Here is a 14,471-nt window from a genome sequence, read left to right as displayed (position 1 = left end):
GTTTGCGCTGGGGGACCATCCTATGTGGCCATTCGCTATGAGGACCCTCACCCCGGACCAGAGGGTTTTTACCGGCTGGCCAGAGCCAGAAGAGTGGTGGAGAATACGTTTGGAATAATGGCCAGCCGGTTCCGCCTATTTCTTACACCGATACACATGGCGGAATATAAACTCAATCACATCATCCTGTCTTGCTGTGTTCTCCACAACTTTTTAAGGATAAATTCTTTGAACTATGCTGCCTCAGGCCTGAGGCAGGAAGTCAGAATGAACCAACCCTGACGGCGCTTGAAAGTGGCCGTCCTGGCTTGCCCCCCAGAGTGCCCGCGAGGTCCGTATAAGATACATGGAATACTTTGCGGGTAGGGGGGCCATCAATATGCCAGACAATGTCTGAGACATTTTTAAAATAAAAATATATTTGAAACTGAACAAATATTTGCTTTGATTTACTGCTTGGCTTTCTTTTAGCTGTCTCCTCGGTTCTCTTATTAACGTTATATTTTTTTGGCCTTTTTCTTCAACAGTGCAAATGAAATTTCGTTGACACATGAGGTGACAATCTCTTCTTCGGCTAACTATTATTATGTTGCTACACACACACCTTGTTTTTGTTGTTAATGTATGTAATGCATTACTGACAAAAATATTAATATTTTTCAGCACCATGACTGAAATTTGGGGAATCATGAAAATGGCGTGATTGTGTAAAATTATAAAGCACTGTTGGGTGTTTTTTACTAAAGGAAAATACACTTTGCACTACAAGTGCACTTGAGACTGCACTGAAACTGCACTTGTAGTGCAAAGTGGATTTGCCTTTAGTAAATAACCCCCATTGCCACTGAAAACACCAACTTTACTCCAAAAAATGCTTTTGAGCATTGAAAGAAGAAGCCACACATTGTTGATGATCAATCTTTTTAATCAAAGCACAATCACGTGCGTTTATAAAAGGGTTTTTGAAAAAAACAGCATGTTTGTTGTATAACATTTTTTTAGGTCACATTAAGTAGAAATCGCCTTTTAAGGTAAAACAGGCATGTTTAAAATCATAAGAAAATACACAACTCTGGAACTTACAAAGTTCAACTTTTATAAAGTGAAGGCAACATCAGACACGAGTATGTACAAACTGTGTTTGATATTGCGTTCAGCAGATGGGGTGATGTCACCCCTGTAAAAGCCAAATTTAGAAGACGCACACAAATTGCCTAATGTCAACATGTGCTAGATGCCATCATGGGGGATCAATGGACGTGTTTTGTGGGTGCAACCCCTTCCTCTCAGCTACTTTATTATCGAGGAAGGGGTTGCACCCACAAAACGCATACATTGATCTCTCGTGATGGCAGATAGCACATGTTGACACACTGTGTGCATCTTCTAAATTTGGCTTTTAACATATGTAAAAAATTTTAGTCATAAAAAAAAAGACATTTAGGGATTTCTGGGTGTTTTAGATTCTCCCTAAAACATCAATGATGTTCTTCATTTTGTTTTGAACATCATTGATGTTTTCCTTTAGGTTTTCTAAATCTCTATTACAACCCATAATCTCCCCGATGAGGATCTGGGCACTTTCACTGGTGAAATTACATTCCTCTTCCACAACATCCCGATCACCTACAAACAAACCAAAAACAAAAACCATATATTATAAATATGCAGGCATCCATCTATTACCTGAGGCTGTGGTCGCAGACACTCACCTGTCGTGGTGAATATTTCTACGTCTCCCTCCTCCTCCTCTGGTTGGGTTTGAGGGATTTCCCCTTCTTCCTGAGGTGGGGGGTCCCTGGTGTCCTCTGATGAGTGGTGTCCTCCGAGTCTTTTCTCCCCTATGTGAACAAAAATAGGTATACTTAGCACACAGATATTTGATGGCAGAAATAGGAATATGAAACATTGCTTGGAAGTGGGGTACAATTGTCTGTTTTGGCAGAGTTCCAAGCTGAAGAATTTTTTTTTGTCCTTTGTAAAGCTTGAATACTTACCTGTTTTGTGCGAGTTTCACAGATGGAGACACCCCAATAGTATACACTGGAGCATCTGTGTGGGCCCCCTAATAAAAAGGGTATTCTTGTGTCCCACACTAGTGCTCCAGCGTCCAGATGTGTAAACAGCTGCTGAGTGTCCTCTCCTTACACAGAATCTAGTTTGCATTTCATTCTAGTTACAAACCCATCTAGACAACAAAGTTTTTTTAATAGAAGTAGGCCAGAAAAACGGTATTGAACTGCATCTGGCTAAAACATCGTATTTTATCGTGGCCGAACGAACAATGTTTTCTTAATGTGCCCATGAACATGAAAGTTGCCATTTTAAACTGTACAACAGTAAAGAAAAGCACATGGAGCAGCACAAAAGTAATGAAAATAGGAAGAATAGGAACACAGGACTACTTACTTTTTTGCAGCACTCTCCTGATCCTTCTATACTGATCGTGCTCCCTTAATTTGAGGTCCGACCACCACTTCCTCAGTTGATCCTTGGATCATTGTACCCCAAAATTCCTGTGCAGACTCTTCACAACTTTAGCCATGATCTTGGCCTTTCTCACATTTGGGTTGGGGTAAGGTCCATACTTCCCATCATAGTCGGCCCTTTTCAATATGTCCACCATCTCTACAAAGGCCATATTTGAGGCCTTAAATCTCCTGCAGGATTGTGACGTTTCTGGCTCCAGGCTTTCCTCCTCGTTGCTGCTATTATCATGCACCTGTTCTGTCTCCACCATGTGCTCTCCCCCACTGCGCAGAAAGAAAAGGGGCAGGGAATAGACTAGAAAGAACGTCAGAGGCGGGCGGAGTTTCACGCATGCGCAGTTTATATAAAGCGTAACACGCGTGCGTCGTAAGTACGATCTGTGAGCGGAGGAAGGAGTATTGGAAGCGCCGATCGTGATAACGAAGGTACAATTTTAACTTGGGCCTATACTGCTTATAGACTGAGGCCTATGTTGGGACAAGATTAGGAGTGTTTAGCCTGACATTAGGGTTTGTCTTGTGTTGTGTCTTGCAGAGAAAATGGATGGCTTCAATGATCACAACTTCCTTCCCCTGTTCATAGACAAATACAGGGAGCTTCCCTGTCTGTGGCAGGTCAAACACCCGCATTATAATCATAAACAAAAGAGGCAGGCAGCGCTGGAGAAACTGCTGGAGTTGGTGAAGCCAGTGGCCCCCACGGCAACCATCCCCTAGTTAAAAGCCAAAATTGGTGGCCTGAGGAGCACATATCTTAGGGAGCGCAAGAAGGTCCAGGATTCCCAGAGATCAGGAACAGCAGCAGAAAGACTTTGTTTTCTGTCAGACCAGACTGAAGTCAGGGAATCACTCTCAACCCTACCTTCCACCCTATCTTCCACCCCAGCTGAGGCTTCCGATGTCCAACCTGGGACTTCCAGCCAGGAAGAAGTGGAGGAGCCCAGCTTGAGCCAGGTATAGCATTGTTCTACATATTTCTTGGTAAAACATAAATTACGTTTACTAGATGTTGTTATTGATCACTAATTGCTGATTTAATAAAGGCGTTTACATATCAATAGATAGTAGTGGGCAAAAATAATTGTGACAAGAATGAAAAATGCTGGGGTCAGAATCATAGTCTTTTCTATTTATTAACATTCAATTTGCAACAGTCATGAGATGAAAACTGTGTGTGATTGATGAAGAAAAAACTAAAACTATGTCCCTTTTTCATACACAGGAAGACCTCAGCCAGGAGGAGGCTGTGGAATGTGGCACACAGGAGGAGGCTGTGGAATGTGGCAGCCAGGAGGAGGCGGGAGTTAGTGGCAGCAAGGAGGAGGCCGGGCCCAGTAGGAGCCTGACAGAATCACAGGTTCCTCCCCTCCGCCTTCCAAACAAAAGACCTAGGAAGAGGAGTAACGTGGAGGAGTCAGCACTCAGGCTGATTCAGGAGGCTTCTGCGTCCCTCAGAGCCACCCCCACTCGTGAAGAGGCCTTTGCCTCCATGGCTGCCACCAAACTGCAGGACATGGAGGAGGGCCAACGCCTCATGTGTGAGGAAATAATTTATAAAACATTAAATAAGGGGTTGAGGGCCCAAATCACACCCAATACCCACCTGAGTGAGTTGCATCCTCCTCCTCCTGCCACACCTCCACCACAGACACAGCCTGGAAGGAAGAGTGGAAGGAAGACAAGAAAGTGATGGCCTGGGTTCAGTCTGGTCTGACAAAAGATGCATGCTCTTGTATGACCACAGCCTGGGGACATGTATGTCATCTGCTGCTGTTCCTGATCTCTTGGACTTCTGGACCAGATTGTACTCCCTTAGATAAGGACTCCTCAGGCCACCAATTTTGCCTGAAAATAGTTGATGTGTGCCCTGGGGGCCAAAGGCTTCGCCAATTTCTGCTGTTTCTCCAGCGTTGCCTCCCTCTTTATTTGGTTAGGACCCCTTAATAAAGGGTTTTTTTTAAACTAACACTTGCCTATGTGTGTTTTCCTTCAAAAAGGACAGTTTGTTTGTGAGTAGGCAGGTACATTTCAAAAATACAATGTGAAATTAACAAGAGACACCAACAATAACCAACCTCCTTGAGATTAAAAAAGACAAGATAATAATGGTGTTGTGGTTACTTGACACACAAAACACACTCAAAACAATTCTGGAGATCACCAAAAAAACTAAAACAAAAAAAAAAACCCAGAAGATCTGGATTAAAAAAAAAAAAAAAAAAAACAACAAATAATACCAAATAAATAAATATAAAAAATATTTTTTTTTTTTCGGTAGATGTGACAAATAAAAATATTATATTCATGAAATCACGAGAAATAAAAAAGAAAGAAGTTTGTGAGAACTCTGTGTGAATATGAGCAGAAAAACAACTTCATTCTTCTAGCATTATAAAGAAGAGAGTGCGCTGCATTAGACAATTTAAAACATTGCAGCGTGACGAAAGTGCTATATCCATTACGAACGCTAATTTTAGCAGACCAAGCAATTCCGTCTCGGAATTTATTCTAAGCATGCGTGGCACTTTGTGCGTCGGAATTGTCCACACACGGTCGGAATTTACGCAAACGTATTTTGTTGCCGGAAAATTTTATAGTCTGCTCTCAAACTTTGTGTGTCGGAAATTTCAATGGAAAAAGTCGGATGGAGCCCACACACGGTCGGAATTTCTGACAACAAGCTCCAATCGCACATATTCCGTCGGAAAGTCCGACCGTGTGTACAGGGCATTACTGTGTATAGAATTAGTACTGATCACTGTATAAGTGTCACTATTGATGTCAGTGTCAGTTAGTTAACCCTCCAGCCAGCATCAGCTAGTGTCAGATTGTCCGCCATAAGTCGCTGATCGCCACCATTACTAGAATTAAAAAAAATAAATAAATTCCAGTATATATACCATAGTTTGTAGACGCTAAAACTTTCACGCATACCAATCAATATACACCAAGGCCCCTTTGTCTGTTTTTATCCATCCGTTGATGGATGAAAAACGGACATAGATGCATCTCAATAGAAAAACGGATATAAATGGGTAATCATCTTCTGTTAAAAAAAAAAAAAGACGGACGTAAACAGACAAATGGTCTGTTTTTGCATGAAAGAATGGCTCCAGGACTCATGTGGTTAAGGACTGGCAGATGTAAAAACGGATGAAAAACTGATGTATTATTATTATTATACAGGATTTATATACCGCCAACAGTTTACGCAGCGCTTTACAACATTAGGGAGGACAGTACAAGTACAATACAATTCAATACAGGAGGAATCAGAGCCCATCCCCCCTACAGTTAGAAAACACTCCCCAATACTGATTAACCCCTCCCCGCCCCCTAGTAGTTAACCCCTTCACTGACAGTGCCATTTTATATGGTCCCAAAAATGTGTAAAAAATGTCCGATGTGTCCGCCATAATGTCGCAGTTACAATAAAAATCGCTGATCGCCGCCATTACTAGTAAAAAAAAAAAAAATTAATAAAAATGCAATAAATCTATCCCCTATTTTGTAAACGCTATAACTTTTGCGCAAACCAATCAATAATCGCTTATTGCGATTTTTTTTACCAAAAATATGTAGAAGAATACGTATCGGCCTAAACTGAGGGAAAAAAATGTTATTTTAATTATTTTTTGGGGATATTTATTATAGCAAAAAGTAAAAAATAATGCGTTTTTTTCAAATTTGTTGCTATTTTTTTTGTTTATAGCGCAAAAAATAAAAAACGCAGAGGTGATGAAATACCACCAAAAGAAAGCTCTCTTTGTGGTAAAAAAAAAGACATCAATTTTGTTTGGGAGCCACGTCGCACGACCGCGCAATTGTCAGTTAAAGCGACGCAGTGCCGAATCGCAAAAATTGCTCTGGTCAGGAAGGGGGTAAATTCTTCCGGGGCTGAAGTAGTTAAATACCACCAAAAGAAAGCTCTGTGTGTGAAAAAAAAAAAAAAAGGATCTAAATTTAATTTATGTAGATGGGGGAGATTAACTAAAACTGGAGAAATCTGGTGCAGCTGTGCATGGTAGCCAACCAGCTTCTAACTGCAGCTTGTTCAAGTAAGCTTTGGCAAATAAAACCTGGAAGCTGATTGGTTTCTATGCAGAGCTGCACCAGATTTTGCACTCTCCAGTTTTAGTAAATAACTCCAACTGTTGCATGACAATTGCCAGTTAAAGCAGTGCAATGCAGAATAGCAAAAAAATGGCCTAGTCAAGAAGGGGGTAAAACCTCCTGGAGGGTAAGTGGCTAATTCAAATTTCAAAACAACACATTGGAATTAGAATTCTCCTAGAGCTGCACAATTAATCGTTAAAAAATTGTGCCCCCTGACGATCTCTATTGCAGAGTTTGCTGATTCTTTCATATAACAAGTGGAGAGACTTATCTGCTCACTCAGCTGTCAAAAGAAAACATCTGGGCAGTCTGCCAAGTTTTTAACATGAAACATCCTAACTAACTCTTCCTTCTTAGATGAAAGGGATAAACTTCTGTGTGAAAAAAAAAATCCAGGCAGTCTGCCAAGTTTTTAAACAACATGTAAATGCAGGAAGTTTAACCACTTAAAGTTTAAATCTTTTTCTGACACTTGTTTCTTAAGTTAAAATCAATATTTTTTGCTAGAAAATTACTTGGAGCCCCCAAACATTATATATATTTTAGCAGAGACCCTAGGGAATAAAATGTCAATTGCTGCAATATTTTATGTCACACTGTGTTTGCCCAGCGGTCTTTCAAACGCAATTTTTTGGGAAAAAAATTACACTTCAATGAATAAAAAAAAAAAAAAAAAAAAACGGAACAGTAAAGTTATCCCAATTTTTTTGTTTTAATGTGAAAGACGATGTTACGCCGCAATAATCGTGATCTATCGTCTAAGCAAAAAAATCGTGATTCTCATTTTAGCCAGAATCGTGCAGCTCTAAATTGTCCCAATAATATCACAGAATGATCCCACATCCAGGATCCACTGTGAGAATCCACAAAGTAAACAGCCAAGACTGGTCATGTCCACATGTGAGCGTTGTCCCGTCTGCTATGAACACGTCATTCCCTATCCGATTTCACATACACACGCTTCTCCTAAACTTAGCTTTGGCCCAGCCACTCTGGATCGCCAGCATCACTTTCAAGTCCAGGGTTCAACATGCCACCTGATACATTTATTCTGGGGAGATCAGTGGCCTTGTCAGCGATCCCACTTATTCCATCAATGTGTTTCTAAATGTGCGCCGCTGCACTTAGCTTACCAATCTGCCGCTATTACTGGACAAAAATTGACTTAAAAATATCAGTTGGTTGTTATGTCATAAACCACCTTCTGAAAAAAATGGGTGATTTCCATTGCTTTGACTTTCTTTCTGATCACAGAGTTCAGATTTTCTCTCGGTGTAAGTTGCTGACCTCAGCCCAGATCTCCCTGGGATGGATTTTGATCGCGGCAATCAGTGTAAAGTGTGCATGGCGGAGATTGCATATCATCCTACAGGAGAGGGCTGAGACTGATCATCAATACTGGAAATAGAATAAAGTGTATATACAGAAAATACACCTTTACTGGTAATAAATACAGGAAATAGAATAAAGTGTAAGAAATACTGGAAATATACCCTTACTGGTAATAAATACAGGAAATCGATCTATACTGCTAATAAACATAGCACTATATTACATCCAGTTGATGGGAATTATTGGTATCATAAGCTGGGGCAGCAGATCATTGTTTGGGTCAGTGAAATCCCAATTGGAGACACTCCATGCCCCCCCCCCCCCCTCGCATTAACCCTTTGTCTGCCCGTGTCTGCTCCCACCCTTCCAGCACCCACCTCTCGGCTTCCTGTCCTCGGCCAGGGCGCAGGCGGGTGCTCAGCACATACAGATAGACGGTAGCGCAGCCTAACACCATGAAAAAGCCAGCCAGCGAGCGCATGATGCCAGTCAGCGAAGGACCCAGCTCATACCGGAACTAACAACACGGCGCCACTGAGCCCGGGGGAAGCACAAGCTGAAAGGACAGGAAGTGAAGGTGGCGTCTAGTAACCATGGCAACCAGCAGTTTTACACGCTAAGCTAAAATATTACAACTTGATGTGAGTGTGTTACAATGAGTGGTCCTCCGGTGTAATGGGCTCTTTATTGTACTGCCCAGCATCAAATATCACTGCATGATACAAAGAAAAACAACCAATAAGAGTTTGTTAGTCTTGAATGTTGTTAAAGCAGACCTTCAGTTGTTTTTTCATCTTTCCATCTATTAAATCTTCTGCCCTTGTTTTAAATTTGGATGGTAAAACATTTTTTTTCTGCCAGTAAATACCTTATACAGCCCACTTCCTGTTTCTTGTCTGGTCATTAGCCTAGGCTTATGACATCATGCACAGCTCCCAACTGTCCCTGATTTGGAGCAATGTCCCTCTTTCCTTCTCATTTGTCCCTCATTTTGCTCTGATCCATATAGTTGCGTACAAAATGCACTTTTTATCCTTCAAAAAGTGTTTCTCAGTGCTAAACCTTTCATCCACATCATTCTAAATTGCCACATTTGTAAATTGTAAAAGCCAGTATAAAGGAATAGTAGTGGTAAAAAAAAAAACTTGTGGATTTTTTTTTTTTTACTTTTTCCTTTAAGGGGGTGTGGCAGGGGACCCGTCCTATGCCTACATACGTTTGGTAGTAGTCGTCCCTCATTCCCATCTCAAAATGTTGGGAGGTATGCATCATGCACAGCTTTCTCTCTCTGAAGGCCCATACACACGATACGAATATCAGAAGTAAAATTTCGTCTGACGAATGATCTGCCGATTTTCGGATCGTTAGTACAGTGCTTTCGACAGCCGATTTCGGTTTTTCGTCAGGCAAAAGCTGGATGTGCAGACTATAAAATTTTTGTCGAACGTGATCTCAACGTCCAATTTTCGTTTAAACCGTACGGTTTTTGTACAAAAAAAATCGTAAGAGCAAGACTATGCATGCTTAGAAACTAAAGAATACATACAAAACTATTCAACACATTATGTCACTTATGACATTGTATTCTGTCGTACGAGAATTTTCGTATTGTGAGTAACCTCTTCACTTTCGACACAAGAATAGCATGCAACAAAAAACGAACGAAAATCTGATCGCATGTACGAAGCTTAACTCTTGTGAGAGTTTGTCAGGGAGGGGGAATGAGTCATAAGAGGGCCAATGAGAGCTGCGGAGCTGGAGGCGTGCCTCCTGTGTCTCTGTGTAAATCCAGGAACTGAACAGGCAGTAGCTGCCCACAGTTAAAATGACAGCAGCCAGACTCAGTGGAGGAAGATTTCTGTAGCATATTTGGCAAGTACAGAATCACAGTATATATAAAATAATATGCAAACTGGTTGGAGGGAAACTGCAGAATGGCAAAGATGTTTACATTACAATTTATGTGAGCAGACTGCAGTTCCTCTTTAATTTTTTTTTAGCACAAGCAAAGGCATCATACAGGACCCCACACAGGACTGCATTGTTATCAGTGCACGCTGAATCTGAAAGAAAGAAATGTAAAAGACTAAACAAAGACAACACAGAAATTAAAGTGATACATAAAGGAGTTGTAAACCCTCACAGTTTTGCACCTTAGACCCCTTTCACACATACGGACCATTTGTCCGTTTTTCATCCATCCCTTGACGGGTGAAAAACAGACATCAATGCATGTCTATGGAAAAATCTATTTTAATCCGTTTTCATCCACTTTCGTTAACATCAGTTTTGTTATAACAGATGAAAGGCCTATTTTTCATCCGTCAAAAAAACAGATCGGAAGAAAAGCGAATGTAAACTGACAAACTGAGAGAGTCAGGACAGGAGAAGAGCAATATACACAGTGAGGGGGCAGTCTGTACAGACAGGCTCCCTCGCTTGCCGGCGCTGACTTTCATTATCAGCTTTTAAATGTAATTCCCATTTTTTTCCCCCTATATTCTGGAGCTGTCATTTCTGGGGCAGAGAAAGACAGGAGAGGTGAAGAGCAGTATATACAATGAGGGACCGAATGACAGCTCCTTCCTGGCTGTTAGGTATTGAAGAAAAAGCCAACAATTACATTTAAAAGCTGACTGTGACAGTCAGCGTCAGCAAGTGAGGGATATATGTAAAAAAGTGTAGCGCTAAAAAATTTACCTTGAAGTGAAAAAAAACTCTAATGTTTATAAATGTCCATCATATATATTATATTGAATCATAGTCCATCGTTGTGTGAAGCCATTGTGGTCACCATGTGCATAAGTAACTGAATAGTGAAAATACCATCACCAACATAAATGGAGGCGTACCAGAAAGTTTGAACCCAAAATAGCATACGCTATGTGGGGCAAACCAGCTTATATTGCCCACCGGCAATGGTGGAGAAGTTGTGATAATCAGACGAGAGTATAGTCCTGGAAGCCTTCATGAAAGTGTCATACATATAAACCAAGGATTGTGAGGATACCACCACCCAAGTGAATGGAGGCTTACCGGAAGGTTGGGACCCAAAACAGCATATGTTGTATGGGTCAGACAAGCTTATATTGCCCACCGGCAATAGAGGGGAAGCCCTGATGGCCAACAGGGGATGGGGTCCTAGGAGTCTTCACAGAGATGTCTTCTCCATACAGATGTTTAAACGTCCCAGAACTGTTTATAAACTTTTTTTTTATGTAGTTATTTATTTAGTTTTTTTTCACTTCAAGTACATTTTTTAGCGCTTCACTTTTTTACATATATCCTTTATAGCAAAATTTCTATTTGCCGTGTTAGCTGCTTGCACAATTGAGTAAGCGCAAAGTTATTTTGTTTTTTCTGAGCAAGTGAGGGAGCCTGTCTGTATAGACTGCCCCCTCCCTGTGTATACTGCTCTTCTCCTGTCCACTCCTTTGCACACACTGTCCCCCTTCCCCCCAAAGAGGACCTATATATTTCCCTGATTCTAGTGCAGAGATAGAGCCGTCAAAAAAAATAAAAAATAAAAATAAAAGACATTCCACAGCGCAGAGAGATAGAGAATAGATACAACGTATCTCTCCTTCTTTTAAATCAAAGGAATGAACTTTGGACTGTAGATGAGCTCAGTTTAACCACTTAAAGTGGTTGTAAACCCACTCCACTAAAAAAAAACAAAAACAAAAAAAAAAACACCTGTAAGACAAAGGCATAATGAGCTAGTATGCATAGCATACTAGCCTGCTGTCTGTGTCAATGGATGCAGCAGCAGGACTCAGGAGCATGTCCGCACGAGTACCCCCATGGAAAGCAGCTCTCTGTGGGGGCAAGCTTTCTTTATTTTATAAACAGTTTGTATGATGAGGCCACAATTTAGTGTACTTGGAACAAGATTAGAGATTTTTTGGGATAAATTCTAGTGTCTGTTTCGCAAACTCTGGATAGAAGTTACAGGTGCAGAAAAATTGGGCTTTGGGTGTTGGTGGTGCCTTCACACCGTAACCCTATATAGGTACTATTGATGAAAGCAAGAATTGACCTTGCTGTCAAAAATTGAAATGATATGCACCTGTCAAACAGGGGCGGAAAAATTGGTCCTTGGGTATTAATTTTGCCCATGAAACCTATACCAAAAAGTTTCTTTACGATAAAATCAACATCCACAAAGCTAGGCAGCCTAGACAGTCTTGCACAGATTCCACATCCCAAAGACACTTAATCGGCAACATCGACATCAGGGGCTTGATAGCTGCTGCTAATCCAGGAATTATTAATTTCGATAAATGTAAGCCGATCAACGGAGTCTGTGGACAGACATGCTCTTTTATTTGTCACAAAAATCTCTGACAGCACTGAATGTCCATTCGGGAAGAACGCTGGATGCAAGGCAGCCCAGCAGCTCGATTACATACTGGGAAAGTTCGGGCCAGTGGTCTATTCTCATGATATAGTAAACCAGTGGATTACCAACTGGAAAGCTCTCCATGTCTGTTTTCGCCTCTAGATATTCTCCCACCATATGATGCAGATGCTGCCAATGGGATGTGGAAGCTGACAGCCCTGGGCACTGAGGACTAAATATTTTTTTGAAATGCATCACTGATGTGGCCCCCTTCACCACCACTCCCCTCTTGACCAACAGAAGCCTCAAAGCTATCCTTTCATTGAGACTGTAACTTAGCAGAGTCTAGAAAGGCATTACATAAACTCCTCTTTAAAGTGCCTTCAAGACATTTCTTCCTCTGCTCCCTCTGTGAGGACAGGATGAGTTCTGAGACTTTCCGCTTAAAACAGTGACAACCAATAGTGATCCTTCTCCTTGATGCCACAAATTCTTGGGTCCTTCCGCAGGCTTTGAACCACCATGTACCACAAGTTTGCGAAGGCATGAGAAGCAGAGTCCTCGGGTCACTGAGGATTACCGTATCTGAACCTGTTTCCCCCCAGCCATGTACTACTCCCAAGGATTCTGGGGACGGAAAACCATCTCTTAAGGTTTGACGTATGTCTTCCCATGCTCAATGCCTACAAAACTGCCATCATCCTCCTCCACCTGTGTGTTCTGTGGCATCGCAAGAATGATGTCTGCATAAAGCTGGCCTTAAGAGGAAAGGAAGTCCTCCTTTTCCTCCCCCGGCTCTGCCACAAGTGCCCTGTCCATAATGCCATGCAGAGTCTGCTCCAGGAGGAACACAACAGGGATTGTGTCGCTGATGTGTGCATTGTCATGGTTCACCATCCTTGTCGCCGCCTCAGATGGTCACAGTACAGTGCATGCATCCTTTCTCCGCCATTGGCATGGGAAAAAAAGCTGAGCCGGCCTGGGCTTGACGTTTTGCCATACTCACACAGGTGCTCATTGATGGCCCTCTGCTGCATGTGCAGTCACTGTAGCTTTACCAAATTTGAATTTCACCTGGTAGGCATGTCACAAATCAGGTTTACCGGCAGGTGGAATTCCCCCTGGATCTCAGCCAACCGAGCACTGGCTGTGTATGACTGCCTGAAATGGTTACAGACTCTTCTGGCCTGCTTTAGCAGATCTTCTAACCCTGGGTACCTGTTTAAGAAAAGATGCACCACCAAATTGAGAAGTTGATTGTGTCAATTTTCCCTGTCTAAGGGCGGACAGGAGGTTAGTGCCAATATCGCACACCACCATTCCTGGCTCCAGCTGGCGTGGTGTGAACCACCTCTGCGCCTGCCTCTGCAGAGCTAAAAGAATCTCTGCTCCGGTGTGTCCCCTAGACAGACCAGCTAAAGCACTGCATGGTATCTTTTAGCCTGACTCATTGAATAGCCCTTTGAACCCTTAGGGGGTCTGGTGGTTGATAGGACAATTCAGCAGAAGGCATGGAGGAGGAAGAGGGGGGGTGGAGCTGACAAATCTTGCATCCTCACCACCTGCTGTATGGAGACGTGGCGTCAAAATAAGCTGCAGCACTGAGCCCTGTCCTGCATCCTTCTGAAATGCAAGCAAAGTTGCCCAGTGTGCTGTGAAAGACATTTAGCTTCTCTGACCATGATTGGCCTTACATGCAATGAAATAGCGACTGGGAACCTGCTATTGTGGTACAGCACATTCTGCAAAATCACAAAGGGGGCAGAATCCACCAGATGGAAAGGCAGGAGTTGTAAAGCCAGTAGCTTTGACAAGATTTAATTTAGACACTGGGCATGTGGGTGGCAGTGACTGGATTTTTTTTCGCTGCAACAGCTGGGGCAGAGAAATTTGCGTGCTATAGTCTACAGCTGGTGGTGTGCTGCTGGCAGACGTGCTGCAAGGACCTGTGACACCCTTCGCTATACCATCAGCACTGTTAGTGGAGACTGCTGAGAGGTCATGAGATATAGTGGGGGGAAGACCTGAAAGTTGAGGAGTAAGGAGGAGCAGCATTGCACCCCTTTTGTGTGGCTTTCAGGTGCTCTTGCAAACGGCCTGAGCGGTGGGTGGTTAAATGCCTTGTCAAGCATGTGGTACCCAAATCGCTGGTGTTTTTGCTATGCTTGATCTGCTTGAGGCAAAGTTTGCAT

General features: G+C 42.3%; 1 protein-coding gene across 1 annotated transcript in view; it reads right to left on the bottom strand.

The window, feature by feature from the left end:
• Positions 1-8,472, bottom strand: part of TMEM41A (transmembrane protein 41A) — a 28,886-nt gene extending 20,414 nt beyond the window's left edge. The window contains exon 1 of the mRNA XM_073633442.1: positions 8,315-8,472. Within this exon, the coding sequence (XP_073489543.1) occupies positions 8,315-8,418 (104 nt within the window). The 5' untranslated portion in view covers positions 8,419-8,472. The remainder of the gene's footprint in view (positions 1-8,314) is intronic.
• Positions 8,473-14,471: the final 5,999 nt, after the last annotated feature.

This window comes from Aquarana catesbeiana, linkage group LG06 (genome assembly GCF_042186555.1).
Source record: "Aquarana catesbeiana isolate 2022-GZ linkage group LG06, ASM4218655v1, whole genome shotgun sequence".
Lineage (NCBI taxonomy): Eukaryota > Metazoa > Chordata > Amphibia > Anura > Ranidae > Aquarana > Aquarana catesbeiana.
Note: the sequence above shows the minus strand (reverse complement) of the source record. Positions and strands in the feature narration are given on the sequence as shown.